Below are 20134 nucleotides of genomic sequence, written 5' to 3' on the forward strand. Positions count from 1 at the left end.
GTATACTTTTGAATGTCCCCAGAGGTTCTCAAATTCATTTTTTGCTGATTTGTTTTGACATGATTGATTTGAGAACACAAATGGCAGTGCTTAATTGTTAAAGATAGCCATAACACATTAGAAGTACAGATGACATATTTCGACCAAATCTATTTACTGGAACAGAACAACAGTTCCAGCAAAATGATCGATGGGTTGTACTTCTTAACTGAAAGGTGCAGTAATAGATTAACTCTTTACTTCATGGTTTGTATTAGGACTCAGTTTAATAAATTACAATTACTTTTTAAAGGTTGAAATAATTAATGAATTTGTGATTTGATTTTAAGCAACGGCATTTTTTTCCTATTCTACTGTGATCTTGTTTTTTTCAGCTCAATGAACAAAAAGCATGCACTCATGTGGTTAAGTAACATGAAACAGTCAAACAAATATTGAAAATGCAGCAGTTCTTTAAAAACTTGTCATCTGCAAATTGCTTTCCAACAGAGTGCTTTGTTTCGATATTTAGTTTAGAATCAAGGCTAAATCTGAAGGAAATATATGCAGTAGCATGCCATGTTTCTCTTGGCAGGTCATAAGTCTTCATTACCAGATTTTAAGAAAACATATTGCATTTGATGGAGAGAAGTGGCAGAAATAAACCAACAATGTTTTACTGAGTTCAAATACATTTTAATGCAAGACTGTGAAAACCTCCTCAAGCTTAACATTTGAAATAGAAAATAATGCTATTTCTACATTTCCGTCTTTCAAGTAAACCGTTACTGTGCCCAATATACATCCTTCCTCAGTTGTTGTTACAGTAAAGTCGAGTTTTATTTTCACTTACTTAGGATGAGATAATTTTTACAAAGCTCCATTTTATCAAATGTTAGTTACACATGTTAATTACACATTACCCATAGTTTCACAGAAAATGTCATCATCAGTAGGTGCAGGGAAGTGTTGAGTGCTGTACATATTTTCTACAGTCCGCTTCAAATTTAAACATTATGACAATTGTAATTACTTTTCTCTTTCCCAAATTTTAGTCCTTGGGCAGGGTTTTCCGTGCAACCTGCCACAGGTTTCACGTGACGGAGGCAGCTGGCTATTGGGCGGCAACAGGATCTTCTAGTCCTGTCGTTAGCAGCAGGGTTTCCTGTTGAATGCGCCCCTCACCACCAGAAAACCCATGGTGGACAATTTGTGGCCAGATGGCATGCTTGCCGTCCAATCGGAGGCCCTCCAGCACTGAAAGATCAGCAACCCCATTATAAGAAGTGGATGCTGTTGATATAGGCAGGGGAAAGAGAGGGCACCTGAATATGGAGGCATCCGCTGAAGAAAATTCAAATATACAAAGATAAAAAATGGCCAGAACAGTTGGATTGTCATTACGGATAAGAAACCTCACGAGGCCGCTGGGAAGCTGCCGCTGTTCATTGGTTGGCTTGCAGCCTCAACTGGGGTGAGGGCCACCTTGCTGACTGGAAAATCTCAGTCAGCATTCAAGACTGGCCCTAATAGGCCGTTTAGTTGGTTTAAGTATCTACCTGTTGCTGATAGCGGGAAGTTGTGGTCTCACTTGTCCCTGATCCTATGTCCATGGCTGAATGAATATTCAACCCCAGGTGTGGAATTGAACGAGGAACCAGCCTTCACACAAAGGGGCTGGTTTAGCACAGTGGGCTAAACAGCTGGCTTGTAATGCAGAACAAGGCAGCAGCGCAGGTTCAATTCCCGTACCAGCCTCCCCGAACAGGCGCCGGAATGTGGCGACTAGGGGCTTTTCACAGTAACTTCATTGAAGCCTACTCGTGACAATAAGCAACTATTATTATTAAAATGAAGATGCTGGAAATACTTAGCAGGTCAGGCAGCCTCGGTGAAATGTTTTAACTGTATTGCCGGATGTTGCATTTATCCAATGAACTATCAGCTGAGCGAGTGGGAATGCTGCAAATCTGACTAGTTTTACTTCTTCTAAGACACACAGGCCGAGATATTTTGACTCTGTCATGGCAGGTAACCCCGTGGCGGCTGCAGCGAGTCATTGATTTTGGCGTGACCAGAAGATCCCTCTGGCAGGAGGGTGGAAATTCCCGCACACTGATGTAGATCAAAAATGGTTGATTCTCCAAGAATGAGAGTGGTTTCCCTCAAAGGGTGTGGAATCTTTTGGGATTCAACATCACCACAGCATTCATGTGGCCATTTGGGAGATCTTCCCCATTATCATAAAGACAGCCTGGCTTTGTCTATAGTCCCAGTGTTGTCAGTGGTCTTACCATGGCAAGAATGATGAACCACAAAGAATAAAAATAACTGTAGTTCAATATGTTTCAGAAATTCCAAATGAATTATTCTCCATTTGGCTGCAGGAATTCTGACCAGCCTATAGAACCTAATGCCTAAGGCCATATTCATCTGAAAATGCCTGATCTCGGAAGCTAAGCAGACTCAGGCCTGGTTAGTACTTAGAAATATGGGTGGCATGGTAGCACAGTGGGTAGCACTGTTTCTTCACAGCGCCAGGGTTCCAGGTTCGATTCCCGGCTTGGATTACTGTCTGTTGCAAGTTCTCCCCGTGTCTGCGTGGGTTTCCTCCAAGTGCTCCGGTTTCCTCCCATGAGTCCTGAAAGACGTGCTATTAGGTAATTTGGACATTCTGAATTCTCCTTCGGTGTACTGAACAGGTGACGAAATGTGGCGACTAGGGGCTTTTCACAGTAACTTCATTGCACTGTTAATGTAAGCCTACTTGTGACATAAGATTAATATTATTATCAAAACTAGGAATTTGCTGGTAGGCAATAAGTAGCCCCAGCGTTGCAACTGCTTATTTCCAGCTTTCTGTCTTATTTACCATTCTTTATTGGATCAGTTTTCTTACTTCTGTACTTTGGTCTCTGGGGCAACCCCAACTGGTTCTGATTCTTGAATCGCTTGAAGAATTACTTTACAATGCTCGCAGTGTAGAATGAAGCTGCTCTCATACTGAAAATGAAAATCTTCAGCTCAGGAAAGCAGTCATAAATTGGTTTACGGTGTTGAATAGCAGGTCATTGAGGAAGTGAATGGAGGCAAGTGAGTTTATTGACATCTGCAGGGAATGTAGTTTGGGAGAGCTTTGGATGGAACAAGGTGAAGATTCCAAATTCTGTGCTGTGTTTTGTTAAAACGATATACGAGAAAGGCATATTCCAGCCACCTGGTAATTGTAACATTCCGTGAGCCTAGTTTTTAAAAAAAATTTAGAGTACCCAATTACTTTTTTCCAATTAAGCGTGTTCAATCCACCTACCTTGCACATCTTTGGGTTGTGGGGGCGAAACCCACGCAAACGCGGGGAGAAAGTGCAAACTACACACGGACAGCGACCAGAGCCGGGATCGAACCTGGGACCTCGGTGCCATGAGACTGCAGTGCTACCACTGCGCCACCATGCTGCCCTTCGTGAGCCTAGGTTTTACTTCAAACCATTTCAGAGCAGTATTCAAGCAGGCCAGAGGGAGTAAGCTGGAAGAGAGGGAGAGAGAACAAAAGTACTGTGCTACAAGCAACTGTAAAATTTATTTTTGCATGCCTCTTTTCTGAATTTGATTTCTTCCTCATCAAACTGTTCCCATTATTCCCTTCTCCAGACTTTTGACTGGGGTATGACATTTTAAGTACTAGTTCCTTGACCGAGTGATCATTTTTTGACAGTGAGCCTCAGCTTCTGAGTCAAACAAGGAGGTATCGTAGGCCAGTCTGATTATGTCCTTAACAGTTCCAGGGTGTACAAAGATCAAGATTTGGGAACGCAAATTGATGTTCCTCCAAACTAGGATGCTTCTGTTGTTCTATGACTCATAGAATCCCTACAGTGCAGAAGGAAGCCATTCGGCCCATCGAGTCTGTACCAACCCTCCTACAAAGCACCCTTCCTGGACCCACTCCCCTGCCCTATCCCCGTAAACCCACCTAACCTGCACATCTTTGGACTGTGGGAGGAAATCGGAGCACACGGAGGAAACCCACGCAGACATGGGGAGAAAGTGCAAACTCCACACAGTGAGTCACATGAGGCCAGAATTGAACTCTGGTCCCTGTCGCTGTCAGGCAGGAGTTCTAACCACTGTGCCACCATGTCGATTCAAATATTTACTTAAAGGTTATCCACCAAAAGAACATGAAGATGTTTCTTGAGTGGACTAATGTATGTATATCGGTTATGGACTTCATTAGCTACAAAATATTACTCTCCAAAACTCAGCAAAAATTAACAAAAGTTTTAGCTTTATATTGCCATTTGCGATGTGGATCCTGTTGATTAACTTAATTTCAATTGTTGGGGCAGCACTGTGGCGCAGTGGGTTAGCACGGCACTGAGGTCCCAGGTTCGATCCTGGCTCTGGGTCACTGTCCGTGTGGAGTTTGCACATTCTCCCCGTGTTCGCGTGTTTTTCGCCCCCACAACCCAAAAATGTGCAAGCTAGGTGGTTTGGCCACGCTAAATTGCCCCTTAATTGGGAAAAAATGAATTGGGTCCTCTAAATTTGAAAAAACTTACCAATTGTTCAGTTAGGTGACCATTTCTTTCCACCACCGTGCTTTGTTAAGAATATTTGGTTTAGGAAGCTGTGACAATTGCTTTCTGTTTACTTCTGTCTGGAAGTAGATCGACCTTTTCCAGTCAGAGAAGTTGGAATCAATGGTAGCATGCTTTCAATGAAAAACTGTGGCTCTATCAGACTAATGTTGTTGTTCCTGGTTGATCTCAGCCCATCAATGCATCTCGGGACACTGACAAATAACAGCAGGAGCTAGATCCCTGCTAATAGCGAGGAATCAATCTGCAATCAATGAGAATTCATTTCCACAAGCTACAGAAAGACATGTTGATCAATTAGCCTGTGAATGAGATTCTCAGGAAGACAACATTCTTAAAAGTAAAAACTTGGCACATTTTGCTCAGCTGTTTTTTTTTATGCAGTGCTGGTTGCTTGTTCCCTTTTTGAGGCCAGATGTCAAAATGTTTAGTTTCGGAATGTACGCTGCTTTATGGATTGCAAAACAAGAATATTGGGGAAACGCCAAACCCATGAATTGACTTTTATTGCGTGTCCCGGATGTGGAGATTTCAGATCGGCCTGAATATTGGGGAATCTTCCCAATGTCATAAAATATTTTTCTAAATTCTCTTCCTGTACTAATATTCATTAAATTTAAAAATAAATTGCCTCCGCAATGAATAGAGTATATAAGGGATTAATTATATTTGAGATATTTTGTTTAGTCTAAAAGTTAGGTCTGAAAAATAAACTAATATATTTATTCCATTCAGCTCCATCTTCAGTTGGTCTAATACAAGCGAAGGAGGTAACAAGACATGGCGTTTCTTTAGTCTGGCCTGAGCCTGAGAGGCCAAATGGTGTAATTCTGGAATACGAGATCAAGTACTATGAAAAGGTTAGTAGTCAACATCTGAGACTGTCAACATTTCATAGAGTCATAGAATAACACAGCACAGGAGGATGCTTTTGGCTGCCGAGTCTGCTCTGACTACTCTAAAGTGCATCTAGGATGTAAATCAGCCTTTTAAATAATTTGTTTCCATTCAAAATTCTTGTTAAGATCCAGGGAGAGCTACAATTCAATAATAAAAGTAGTAGCGAACAATAGGTCGGTGTTTAATAAACTCATCTCTCTATCAATTGCAGTTCCACTATATAAACTGAAGATTATGTCCGTAAACATCCGACCAGAATTGACAGGATAATAGCTCTTCACTTTAACAACTTCAGTTCTCATGTAGATTTCTTATAGTTGCCTTTTCTGTGTTGCCCACATCTCGTAAAAGCAGTCTTTACAGAGACCGCCGTCTTCAAAAGTCTTTGGCTTTATGAATGGAGCACTGACTGAGCAGTAAACACAGGACATCCCTTTTCTTCTCTAATATGCGCACATCCTGAAGACAAAGCTAAAGCCATTTACTCCCATTTGAGTACCAGCCTATTGTTTTAACCGTTTACCTTCTTACACACTTTTTGGTTTGTATCTTTGCACAGGATCAGAATGAACGCAGTTACAGGATTGTTAAAACTCTCTCGAGGAGCACTGAAATCAAGGGCCTGAACCCCTTAACAGCCTACATGTTTCATGTTCGTGCACGGACTGCTGCTGGATATGGCGATTTCAGTGCTCCATTTCAGTTTATAACAAACTCAGGTATGAAGCCGCTCAGAGAGCTTTCAGCTAAATGCTGGTCCCATTGATTTTCTCAGCGTCTTTTTGAAATGTAAAGTATTATTATTTTAAACAAGCCGGGTAAAGATCTGTAGAAAGCATGCACTCACTACTCACCCAAGAACCTTTTATTATGTGTCACTCCAGACAATCAGTGTGAATCGGTTATTCAACTATACCAGCATCACATCTGAAGCTGAAACTGCCCTCAACCAATGTGCAGGCTTGCACTTTCTAGCAGGGATTTGTGAATAGCTAACAGTAGCTAAACTCTGTCTGTTTCAGCTGATCTCCTTAGCTGAGGAAGCTCAAGACCAATCCTAAACCTTTGTCCTGGTTGAGATGAGACTGGCTTAACACAACAGAGCCAACCTGGGACAAATGTGGACATTCCTTTTTCAACTGGGCAATGGGAGAAGCAAAAATATTAAAGTTTAATGAAATTGAATTGTTAATCACCAATGCCCACATACAGATTAAAACAAAAAACGTTCTTCATAATTACTTTAATATTTTGATATGTGTCCTATGATAAGATCAGATCTGTTGACTAAGAAACTAATGTACTTTTTGTGTTTATTACCAGCTCCATCAGCTATCATTGGAGATGGTGCCAGCCCCACTGTTTTGCTTGTGTCTGTGGCTGGCAGTGCAGTTCTAGTGGTGATACTGATCTCAGCCTTTGTTATAAGCAGGAGGTAAGACATGATGCTTTTTAAACAAATGCACAGGGAACACATCCACCACAGCTGAAAACTCATATTTGCCACAGATTTATTGATGTAAACATACCCATTACTGAAACCGTTCACAAGGCACTTGTGCAGTAGCGAACCTCCCCATCCCCCAACCCCACTCTGTTAGCAGACATAGAAACTATAACAGTAATGACTCTAGCAACTGAGAAGATGTATGTTTCTCATGGGCCTCGTGAATTGCGCTTGGATTCACCAGCTTTGCTTTTTGCCCCGTTTCTCATGGAAGATGGCACACTGTGGGATTATAAAGGGTGAGAGGAGCATTGGGAAGTCAATATATCACTACTGCCCCTGAATTAGAATTGCAAAGCTAAGTGCTCTTAGTCAGCACTAAAAATACATATTTGTTGGTGCTGTTTGAAAGTTGACTGAAGCTCCATTTTATACTCGACTGCAGGTTTGAATTTCTGGTACTTTTCTGCTCTGTCCCTCTAGTAATGCACTGTTATTCAAAACACACCCCGGATGGAGGTAAATAAATAACACCACAAGGTTTTGTATCTTTGAGATTTCATTGACTCAGGTCAGAAATAATCTCAGAGCATGAAGAGTGCATTGGACTAATAGCATGTTTCCACAGGGATGCTTATTGCCTGGTCTACGTTAAATTAGCGGGGATGCACTAAAAGCGGGGGGAAAGTTTAAAGTCATGGGGCTGGATTCTCCGCCGGCGGGGTGCTCCATTTTGCCGGCAGCCCGGGGGTTTCCCGACGGCGTGGGGCTGCCCCACAATGGAAAACCCCATTGACCAGCCTGTGTAACGGAGCATCCCGCCAGCGGGGTGAAACAGAAATGTGGCAGGGCGGAGAACCAAGCCCCTGATTTTGCTATCCAATGATCCTTGTTGGAAAATGTTCCTGCCTAAACTTCGAGAACAGGCTTGTGCCGGTCTGTGATTCTCCTCCCACATCTGAGTGTCTTTATACTTATAGCGGGGGGGGGTAAATTCATCCTATATGGGAACGCAAAATGTGTCAGTGCGAATTAGGAGTCCGTTTTATTCTTAGTCTTTTCGATTGAAGAAAGGTAGTTGTTGTTGGTTAGTTTAAGGGTGTGGGGTACTAGTGCCTCTTGGGATGTATTTTGGATGAGAAAAGGAGGCAAGAAAGCTGAAAAAAATGGCCCACGTGTTGTAATAATGACGATGAAACATTTACCATCATTACACCTCTGAAATTTACAGCACCTTCTGGAGTGCATACATGTGCCGTTAAACTCAGAAATCCAGAATATGTCAGTGCTTTTACATTTCTTCAGGTGGTGCAACGTTCATAGAATAATCAAATCATACAAATTTACAGCACAGAATAAGACCATTCTGCTCATCATTTATGTACCCACTGAAAAATAGCTATCCAACTGAAGTCACTTTCCAGTTTAGTCCTTAACCTTACAGGCTATGGGGATGCGGTGGCTTAATGGTATTGTCACTGCAGTGGTAAACCAATGACCTGGGGACCCAGGTTCAAATCTGCAGATGTTGAAATTTGAATTCAATAAAAATCTGGAATTTAAGAAAAAGGTCTAATGATGATCATGAAACCACTGTTGATTGTTGTAAAAACTCATCTGAATCACTATTGTCCTTTAGGGAAGGAAATCTGTCGTCCTTACCTGGTCTGGCCTACATGTGACTCCAGACCCACAGCAAAGTGGTTGACACTTAACTGCCCTCTTAACGGCAATTAGGGATGGGCAGTAAATGCTGGCACAGCCTGTGATGCCCACATCCCATGAATGAATTTAAAAAAGGTTATGTCCAAGTACTTATGAAATGCAATGAGATTTTCTGCCTCCACCATTCTTTCAGGGAGTGAGTTCCAGACACCTCACTCAACTCCCCTCCAATCCTGCTACCTATTGCTGGGCAACAACCTCATAAATCTCCTCTGTTCCTTCTCTTGTGGAATCAGATCCTTTCTGTAATGCGATGACCAGGACTGTATACAGTGCTTCAGCTGTGTCTGAGATAGTACAGGTTGAGAACCCTTATCCAAAATTCCGAAAACTGAAAAATTCCAAAATCCGTACTTTTTTTCGAGTGCTGACGTGACATGAACGGGAATCCCACAAGGCTCCTTGGCGATGCGCAGTTCCCAACGCGCACCGCACATGTGCAGTTCCCATTGGTGCCGCACATGCACGGTTCCCAACGTTCCACACATGCGCAGTTCTCAACGTGCACCGTGCATGCACAGTTCCAAATGTTCAACACATGCACACGTCCCAAAACGCACCCCACATATGCAGTTCCCAACGTACGCCACATCTGCGCAATGTGGACCCAGGTTCGATCCTGGCCCCTGGGTTACTGACCATGTGGGGTTTGCACATTCTCCCCCTGTCTGAGTGGGTCTTACTCCCACAACCCAAAGATATGCAGGGTATGGATTGGCCACGCTAAATTGCCCTTAATTGGACAAAAAAAAGAGAATTGGGTACTCTCAATTTTAAAAAATATAATGTCCCTGCTAATTAAGAAAAGTACCCACCTTATTTACCAGTCCTGCTACCTTCAAGATTCTGCGATCATGTCCACCAAGGTTGCTCTATATCTTAATATCCTGCCATTTATTGGATATTTCCTTGCCTTGTTTTCCCTCACCAAGTGCATTACCTCCTTTGGATTGAATTCCATTTACCCACTCTTTAGCTCACCTGTTGCACACCCTCCCACCCCAAACTGTCAGTTAAAAATCCATGAACTGACGAGAATTTCCACTCTTATTCTCTTAGGTTTTCTGCAAAAATCCTTCAGAATGTTACACCATATAACCGTTTTTAAAAACATAAATTTAGAGTACCCAACTGCTTTTTTTTCAATTAAGGGGCAATTTAGCGTGGCTAATCCACCTAACCTGCACATCTTTGCGTTGTGGGGGTGAGACCCACACAGACACAGGGAGAATGTGCAAACTGCACACAGACAGTGACCCAGGGCTGGGATTCGAACCCAGGTCCTCAGCAGCAGTGCTAGCCACTGCGCCACATGCCACCCTGTATAACCGGGTTTTTAATAGTGTACTAAGTTCAATTTACTGACTCACTGGCCTAAAAGAGTAATTTTATATTTGTTGAACTTCTCCATTATTTTTATAAAATCTACATCCTTCTGAAATAATTTTTAAAAAGTTTATGCACAATATTTTAACATCTACCTTAATCCCATTTGCATGTCCCAATCATTTACTTCATCATCTGCAAAATTTACAAATGAACTTCCTGGTTTGCTTTCTGTGAGAATACCTTAATGTGATTGGCTGCATACCCATGCTTGATGATCTCACTGTTGCTGCATTTACTGGAGATGACCTTGAGCAAGGGCCACATTCAAACTAACACGAGGAAAGAGAAATTCATGTCAGTGAAACCGCCAGTCTTTGCGGGCAGCCTCCGTTGAGACCAATGGAAAGCACTCTTATTTCGCCACTGATTGCAAAATCCGGTTCACTACATCCAAAATCCCCCCATTATCAGGCCCCCCACTTCCAAGTCTGGGATCCGACCCAACATGCGCAGCATAAAACCTGCATCGTCCCAGTTCGGAGCATACACATTGACCAGTACCACCCTCTCTCCCTGCAGCTTACCACTTACCATTACGTACCTACCATCATTGTCTGCCACAATGCTCAACGCCTCGAACGACACCTTCTTTCCCACCAAGATCGCCACCCCTCGATTTTTGGCATCCAGCCCCGAATGAAACACCTGACCTACCCACCCTTTCCTCAATCGTACCTGGTCTGCCATCTTCAGATGTGTCTCCTGGAGCATGACCACATCCGCCTTCAGCCCCTTGAGGTGCGCGAACACGTGGGCCCGCTTGACCGGCCCGTTCAGTCCCCTTACATTCCAGGTTATCAGCCGGATCAGGAGGCTGTCCGCCCCCCTCCCCTGCCGACGTAACCCCTCCTCGGCCAGCCACGCACCTGCGCCCCACGCCCGGCCCGTTCCCCACGGCGGCAGACCCCTGTTTCGACCATCCCCCTCGCTCCAGCTGCCCCTTGACCATAGCAGCAGCAACTCGATTGCCCCACAACTCCCCCCCACCCTGTCCTAGCTGCTTTACTCCCCCCATTGCACTTCCGCAAGTCAGTTGACTCCTGCTGACCCCGGCTACTCCCGCCTCTCCTTCGACTCCTCCCATTGTGTGGCACATCCTCCTCTTCCATTCCCCATCCGCAGGCTCTCCCCTCCCCCTTCCATCCCAAGCGCGGGAAACAACCCTCGCTTCCCGGCCTGGCCCCGCCCCTTCCAGTCTTCAATGCGGGAAAAAGCCCGTGCTTCCCACCTACCTGGCCCCGCCAGCTCTGACGCAGCTCCTTTTACAGGCCCAGTCCCCTCACCCCCGACTCAGGCCTCCCCCTCCCCCACGGGGCCCCATCTCACTGCCGGCCATCCACCCCTGTTCCATTTGCTTACCCCCCTCCAAGAGCCCCCCCCCCCCCCCCCCCCCCCGACCAACCCAACCAAAACAGTGCCCAACCACCCTCACCGAACCAGAAAGAAAAAAATACAAGAGCAAAGGACCCCCCTCAAAAACTAACATAGCAACCGCAATCCCCAAACGCTCATCCCGACCCTCAATCTGTGTCCATCTTCTCGGCCTGAACAAAGGCCCACGCCTCCTCCGGAGACTCAAAATAATGGTGCCGGTCCTTCCAGGTGACCCACAGTCGTGCCGGCTGCAACATGCCAAAGTCACCCCCTTCCTGTGCAGCACCACCTTCGCTCGATTGTACCCGGCCCTCCTCTTCGTACCTCCGCACTCCAGTCCTGGTATATTCGAACCTCCGCGTTCTCCCACCTGCTGCTCCTCTCCTTCTTGGCCCACCTGAGCACACACTCCTGATCAGCGAACCGATGAAACCGCACCAGCACCGCCCGCGGAGGCTCGTTAGCCTTGGGCCTCCTCGCCAGCTCTCTATGGGCCCCTTCCAGCTCCAGGGGCCCCTGGAAGGACCGCGCTCCCATCAGCGAGTTCAACGTGGTGACCACATAGGCCCCCACGTCTGGCCCCTCCAGCCCCTCCGGGAGGCCCAGAATCAGCAAGTTCTTCCGCCTTGACCGATTCTCCATCTCCTCGAACCGCTCCTGCCATTTCTTGTGGAGCGCCTCGTGCACCTCCACCTTTACCGCCAGGCCTAAGATCTCGTCCTCGTTGTCGGAGGAGATCTTTTGTCGGGCCTCGCGGATCGCCATCCCCTGGGCCGTCTATGTCTCCAGCAGCTTATCGATAGAAGCCTTCATCGGCTCAAGCAGGTCCGCTTTAATCTTCCTGAAGCAGCGCTGGATACCCTCCTGTTGCTGCTGCGCCCACTGCATCCACGCTGCCTGGTCCCCGCCCGCCGCCATTTTATTCTTCTTCCCTCGCACCTTCTTCAGGTCCACCACCACCTTTTTAGTCGCCCCGCTCCTGGTAAAAGCCATATACTGTCGGGGAACTATTGTACTCTCCTTCCCACAGCGGGAAACGTCGAAAAAATTCCGTTGGGGGCCCTGAAAAGAGCCCAGAAGTCCGTTTTTTGTGGGAGCTGCCGAATGTGCGACTTAGCTCCGCATAGCCGCAACCGGAAGCCTTGTGTGAGGTTTTCAATAACAAGTTTCAAACTGTTGCCGAAAAGGTTTTCAGCCTTCCGTAAATCTCCCAATATTCCCTAAACCTTATAATACTGAGAAAGGTCTATATCGCTGCCTACACCAGGGAAGTCATCTCAAAACACAATTTTACATTGATCTTTTAAAATTTCCAAAATACTCTGCGGCTCACTGGTAAAGATATATTTTTCAAGGTACAGCTTTGATTGTACATCATTGTGGTTCACCTTGAAACATCTGAGCAGTTCCATTATATGAAGGCTGGGATGATGAATAGTAATTTTGCGGGGCTTTTCTAATCTGCAGCACTTTTTGGAAAAAAAAGCAAAATATAACTGACAGCGTAATTCAATGAGATAAATTTATTAAAATATACTGTAATAGGAACTAGCAATGACAAGGATGATGGCATAATATCACATCCATTCATATTGGTGATTTTATCATTTAAGGAAGAATTGATGGCATGATTCATTAGAACTCTAATTAGGACCCGCTGCCTATGAGCACTGAGATTGTCGAAGATGTTAATTCCATCTTTTAAATATGGTCATTTCCAATCTCTGATAAACAGGATCTGATGATTAGCTCTCAATGGATCACTTTTAGAAAATGAAATGTCAACCTTTGGTATCTCATTGATTTTTTTTTGTGTCAGACAGAAAATTGTCAAAAAACGCTGGCAGTGAGCCAAAGGCTGGGGCAAATTTGCCAGTGTAGATAATAATTTTTGTTCTGGCTTCAGTTATCTTGTGTATTTGCTGTTCAAAGGTGAACTACTGTTTACATTAGCGCAAAGGAGCCGTAAATCTGGTGATAACAGCCATGCTTGTGGGTTGTAATAAATCAAGGGTAGGAATCAATTGAATTCTGCCTTTTAAAGATTGCTCGTATTTAGAGTACTTCAGTGTTGTTTACCGACTGCAGAGACAACTAATCTGTCGAAACCCAAAAATTGACAGCAGAACTAATCTGTAATATGGGAAGAAACAAATGGGGAATGTTTGCAAGACTGCGGGACAAGTCAATAGCAGACTAAGTAACAGCATTAGACAGGGAAACTGGAGGTAACCCAAGGCTGCATTCAATTAAAAAAAAATCACAGGCAGGTGTCCGGGGACTGTTATTTCACAGGTTGAAAAAGCTGAGCATGAAAAATATATGAACTGAGTTCTGATATTTCTTTTCTTTCGGCTGCATTATTCATGTTGAAATTTATTGAAAATCAGGATTTGCGGATTCATGGAAAATATTAATGATTTATCACTAGGATTTCGATAGGTTGTAAGGGTCATCAACGTTCCATCTAAACTGCAAGGATGGGCAGTACGTTGGTGCAGTGCTTAGAATTGCTGCCTCACGGCACCGAGGTCCCAGGTTCGAATCCGGCTCTGTGTCACTGTCGTTGTGGAGTTTGCACATTCTCCCTGTGTTTGGGTGGGTTTTGCCCCCATAACCCAAAGATGTGCGGGGTGGGTGGATTGGCCAAGCTAAATTGCCCCTTAACTGGAAAAAATGAATTGGGCACTCTAAATTTATTTTTAAAATTAAACTGCAAGGATGTGCGGCCACACAGCAAATGACTAATGTGCTATGCTCGTGACTAATAGACTGCATAAAGCTGCAGCTCCTTTAATATGCAACCCTAAATGGCCGCTCAGAAATCTTTCCGGGACCATGGCCAGTGAAGGGACATTAGAGGGAACACTGAAGGCTTGTGAAATTTGTGTACTTCCTCCACTTAGACCTAGAAACACAGTAAGGGGTATAATTATCGCCCTTTTTCCTGGCATGAACAACTTAATCTGCTAGAATTCCCTCCCTAACCGCAGTGTGGGTGTCGTGGCTCAGAGGCAGGACCTGTATTGTGATATACCGACATCATATGGATTGCAGTGTTTGAAGAAGGCCGCTCACCACAACTTTCTCAATGGCAATTAGAGATAGATAATAGATGCTGGCTTTGCTGGTACATCCCATGAACGAATATAAAAAAGTTATGTAACAGGGTGAAGTGTTGTGGTTTGCAGGTAGAGGGAGGAAATATTAAGAATGATTAATTAAGAGCATCATACAAAAAGGGTACTAAGACCGTACGAAATTGGAACAGGATGGGCGGCAAGGTAGCGCAGTGGTTAGCACTGCTGCCGCATGGCTCTGAGGACCCAGATTCGATCCCAGCCCCGGGTCACTGTCCGTGTGGCGTTTGCACGTTCTCCCCATATCTGAGTGGGTTTCATCCCCACAACCCAAAGATGTGCAAAATAGATGGATTAGCCATGCTAAATTGCCCCTTTATTGGAAAAAAATAATTGGGTGCTCTAAATTAATTTTTAAAAATTAAAGCGTTGGAGAAGGGGGAGCATGCCAGAGTCACTGGCACGGTCATCGATCACACTAATTCCGTAGAAGGGGAAAGGATCCATTGGAGTGTGGGTCATAGAGGCCCATTCCGTTGCTGAACACAGACATGAAGGCGCTGGCCAAGTTGCTGGTGGGGAGGATAGAGGGATGTGTGCCATGGTGGTTGCTGAAGATCAAACGGGTTTTGTTCAAGGTAGGCAGCTCGAAGTTTGTGGCATGGGTAGGTCTGTTATATATAGCCCCAGTGGCAAGTGTATGTACAAATGGGATGAGGTCATGGAGTTTTGGGCTGCACAGGGGAACGAGACAGAGGTTTCCGCTGTCACCGTTGTTGTTCGCACCAGCGCTTGAGCCTTTCGCGATGGCCCTTAGGGGGTCTGTAGAGTGGCAGGGGATTGTGGGAGGGGGGTGCAGAGGGCATTGGATGTCGCTTTACACGGACGACCAGTTGTTGTTTGTGTCGGACCTGTTGGACAGTATGGGTAGGATCTTGGGAAGATTGGAGAGGCTTGGGGCCTTCTCTAGGTATGAATTAAAGGTCAGGACGAGCAAGGTGAATTTGGCGGGGCGGGGGGCCAACTTGGGGGTGTTGCCATTCAAGGTAGCTAGGGAAATTGGAGATTCAGGCGACGAGGGAATGGACTACAATGCACAGGTGGAATTTGACAATGTTGGTGGAGGAGATTAGGGGGAACTTTAGGAGATGGGTACATTGCACCTGACACTGGCAGGGAAGGTGCAGGTGGTAAAAAGTTATGTGCTCCAAGGTTCCTGTTCGCTTTCCAGACCCACCTAATCTTTCTCCCTCAGGCTTTTTCTGGAAATTGGATACAGTGATTTCGGAGTTTATAAGGGCGGGGGTGCCATGGGTAAAGAGGGCCCTGCTACAGAGGGAGAGGCAGAAAGGGGGTGGGGGGTTGGCGCTCCTGAACCTGCTGCACTATTACTAGGCAGCGAGTGTGAAAAAGGTGAGGCGATGGTGTGTGTGAGGGGAGTGAGCCAGGATGGAGGAGGAGTCCTGTAGGGGATCCAGTTTGAGGGCTTCGGTGACGGCTCCACTGCCACTAGCTCCGGAGAGTTTTAGGGGGAGCCCGGTGGTACAGCCGACAATTAGGGTGTGGAATCAGCTGCAGAAACAATTCATGTTTGAGGGGATGTCGGTGTTGACACCCCAGGTTTAAGCCAGAGGAGATGGATGGGATGTATGGGAAGAGGAGGGAGGCGGGACTGGTGAGGGTGAGGGACTTCTACTTAGAAGGGAAGTTTGCTGGTCAGGAGGTGTTGCGGGAGAGGTTTGAGCTGCAGAGGGGGAGTGAATTTAGATATATGCAGGCGAGAGACTTTGCGCAGAAGGATTGGAGGACCTTTCTAGGTTGCCGGAGTACGCCTTATTGCAGCAATTGCTGCTCCTGGATGAGTCAGGAGAGTGTAGGTTTGGGAATATGTATGAGTGGTTGGGCGAGCATGGGGGTGGGCATAAATGGTGAGGAACAAGAACAAATGGGAAGAGGAGTTGGGGGGAGATAGGCTGGTGACTGTGATGTGAGGCGATGGGTAGGGTGAATTCAACCTCCTCGTGCGTGATGATGGGCTTGATTCAGTTCAAGGTGGTGCACAGAGTGCATACGATCCAGGCGTGGATGAGTGAGTTCTTCCAAGGGATAGCTGATGAGTGCGAAAAGTGTGGGCGAGGGCCGGCGAATCATGAGCACGTGTTCTGGGGGTGCGATAAGCTGGAGAGTTATTGGGAAACAGTATTTGGGACGTTATCTAAAATTGTGAGGGTGGAGGTCAGGCCGGACCCAATGGTGGCAATCTTTGGGGAATCGGAAATGCCGGAGCTGCTGTAGGAAAAGGGGTCCGATGTTGTGGCCTTCGCCTCTCTAATTGCCCGGCGAAGGATCTTCCTCAATTGGAGGTCGGATACGCCGTCGGAGGTGGCGGCCTGGCTGGGGGACTTGTATGATTTTCTCCGGTTGGAAAAGACTAAATTTGAGTTGAGGGGGTCAGCGAGGGCTTTGAGACATGGTGGGGTTGTCCATGTCAATGTTTGAGTAACTATTCGTCAAGGGGGCGAAGGGCAAGGGGTAAAAAGGGAAAAAACTGTGGGCTGTGAGTTTGTGGAGTCATTGTTGTATATGTTACTGTTTTTTACACGTTTGGAATAAAATACATTTTTAAAAACAGGCGGATGAGTTGAGACTATGTTGAAATCTCTTTCAAAGAGCCAGCATAGGTAGGATAGGAGAAATGGGCTTTTATTGGGCTGATTTGTTTTAAGATTCCACGGTTTCCTGCGGCATCAAACTTTAAAGAGCAATTTGTGTAACATTTGGCTGAACAGACCACAAAGCTTCCAGGTATAATTGCTAGCTTCTGTTGAATTGGTTTCTTGCAAACTAATTCAACTGACTGTAGCATGTTAGGATTTTCTCACTCCCGGTTGCAATCCAGTGATTTTTGTTGGAGATTTTGGGTGGACCTTTACTGCTCCTCGCACCAGTGGGATTTTCTGGTCCCATCGAAGTCAGTGGACTTTTGAATGGCTCACTGCATTTTCCGGCCCTGTCCCCACATGACTCGACTGTAAAATTATTTTTTAAAATAAATTTAGAGTACCCAATTCATTTTTGTTCCAATTAAGGGGCAATTTAGCGTGACCAACCCAGCACATCGTTGGGTTGTGGGGGTGAAACCCACGCAGACACGGGGAGAATGTGCAAACTCCACACAGACCAAGTGACTTGGCGCCAGAATTGAACCCGAAAATTGCCGCCGTGAGGCAGCAGTGCTGACCACTGCGCCACTGTGCCCCCCTTGCGACTGTAAAATTCTACCTGTTGTTGTGATGCTCCCCACATTCAGTTGAGCGAGCTATCCAAGCCTGCTGATGTCTTTCGGAGTGGACCACAAATCACTGATATCTTCAATCCCTGTTTGAATCACAGTAGGAGGGTGCTGAGAACAGGGGCGCGGTTCTCCAACCCTCCACCGAGTGGGAGAATCGCCGGGGGCCGGTGTGAATCCCGCCCCCGCCGTGTCGCGAATTCTCGGCCACCGGAGATTCGGCGGGGGCGGGAATCGCGCCGGTCGGCGGGAATCCCCCGGCGATTCTCCGGTCTGCAATCGGCCGAAGTCCCGCCACTGTCAACCCACACCAGCCGGCGTGGATTGAACCACCTTTGGGACGGTGGGACACGGCGGCGCGGGCGGGCTCCAGGGTCCTGGGGGGGGGCGCGGGGCGATCTGGCCCCAGGGGGTGCCCCCACGGTGGCCTGGCCCGCAATCGGGGCCCACCGATCCGCGGGCGGGCCTGTGCCGTGGGGGCACTCTTTTCCTTCCGCCTTCGCCATGGGCTCCACCATGGCGAAGGTGGAAGAGACCCCCTCCACTGCGTATGCGCGGGGATGCCGTGAGCGGCCGCTGACGCTCCCGCGCGTGCGCCGCCCGGCAAAGTCAGTTTCGCACCAGCTGGCGGGGCACCAAAGGCCTTTCCCGCCAGCTGGCGGGCCAGAAATCAGTCCAGCTCGGGCCTAGCCCCTCAAGGTGAGGGCTCGGCCCATAAGATGCAGAGACTTCCGCACCTTTGGGGCGGCGCGATGCCGGACTGATTCGCGCCGTTTTTGGCGCGGTCGGCGGACATCGCGCCGATATCGGAGAATCCCGCCCCTTATTCTGGTTAGAATAAACAGACTTAGATGTTGTGAATTTTTTAATTTGTTTTTCTATTACTACCTTCACGTTTACGGCTTAACCACGAACATATCTGAACTGTACTGACTTTGATTAGTTAAAGCATATCTAGTGTGTAATCATTATAAATGATTTCACATAAATTAAAAACATGACACTTTCCAGAAAAGGTATTTTCTAATTAACTTATTGAATATGAGGATATAGTCATCATATTCTTATGAACATCAGTCTGGCAATGATCACATTGTTGTCTATGGAAGCCTGCTTTCTACAAATGGGCTGCTGCATTTCCTCCATTACAACAGTGACTTTGGGATGTCCTGAAGTCGTGAAAAGTACTGGACAGAATTTACTGGCCATTGGATTCACTTTTCCCGCCGGCAGCGCAACGCCCACCTGCACGTTGCCTGGTAGCGTGGGGTGTCTTTAGTGGGAAATTATATTGACAAGTGGCAGGAGTAGAGAATCCCAGCGCCATAAATGGCATGTGACTGGGGCACTGCCGAATCCAGCGCACAATATAAATGCAAGCCTCCTGATTTCATCTTTGGGTATAAAAATATTGCATAACAGTTTTGGTTCTTCGTTCCCAAACAAAGAAGTCTCTTCACAAATTAACAATAAAAAGTTAATTCTGTAGAAACTTGATTTACGGTTTAAAACCTCCCTGATATCTTTCACCAGCTTCTATTCAATTACCAACTATAGAATGTATTCCCGTAATGAATCTTTGATTGTTGTGCTACAGTCATCAAATAAACAGTAATCAAAGTTAGCTCTTTTTTTAGATAAAAGTTGGAGGCTTGGCAATGTTATCAGCTGTTTACCCATCCCCGGTATCTTTTATTCTGCTCATTATCTTTGCTTTTGTGAATGATAATGGAACTAACAACAAAGCATTGGAGCTTGAAACCCCAACAGCTCTGCCACGTTGAGTGAATCCACAAGTACCGTTTTAATGCCCTTTTGTGTTGTGCTGCTGTAGACTGCAGAGAATACCTCCCTCTGTCTCACCTACAGACCTGTTGGCCTCTCTGACCCCTGCTGCTTATCAAAGCACTCTCTACCTGGGCCCTGTCATTCCACATAAACCTTTCTAATTATATAATTCAATCCGTTACAAAGGCTTCCTTATTCCATTTAGGCTTAGTCGGGTAAGCCATCTCCGAATGTCAATTTATTTTCCAAGTCTGCAACTGGCTATTAGCATTCATTTCCCTTATTCAATGACTGACTAATGAGTTCTTCAGCTTTCTCAGTGGTTAATGATACACGGTAGTGTCATGCCCCAGGCAGAGTTCAGCAGGTGACAGTCATGCAGGTAGGGTCCGGGAGGGGTTGGGGGAACGGGGGTGGGGGGGGGGGGGGGGGGGGGGGTGCAGACCTGTAATTATGAGGCAATAAAATACAATTGACTGTTTGAACAGCAAGATGTGGTACATTCCCAGCTAAGCAGGTGGTCCTGAATTCTTATTCCCTCCTGTTGTCATTAATCTTCA

The 20134-nt window shown here is 46.1% G+C and overlaps 1 protein-coding gene across 1 annotated transcript in view; it reads left to right on the forward strand.

Annotated features, from left to right (window-relative positions):
• The window catches only part of LOC140389907 (ephrin type-A receptor 4), a 163709-nt gene that overhangs the window by 111453 nt on the left and 32122 nt on the right, over nt 1-20134 (forward strand). Inside the window, exons 6-8 of the mRNA XM_072474546.1 lie at nt 5315-5439; nt 6039-6198; nt 6803-6914. Coding sequence (XP_072330647.1) covers nt 5315-5439; nt 6039-6198; nt 6803-6914 — 397 coding nt within the window. The remainder of the gene's footprint in view (nt 1-5314; nt 5440-6038; nt 6199-6802; nt 6915-20134) is intronic.

Source organism: Scyliorhinus torazame, chromosome 14, assembly GCF_047496885.1.
Source record: "Scyliorhinus torazame isolate Kashiwa2021f chromosome 14, sScyTor2.1, whole genome shotgun sequence".
Taxonomy (NCBI): Eukaryota; Metazoa; Chordata; class Chondrichthyes; order Carcharhiniformes; family Scyliorhinidae; genus Scyliorhinus; species Scyliorhinus torazame.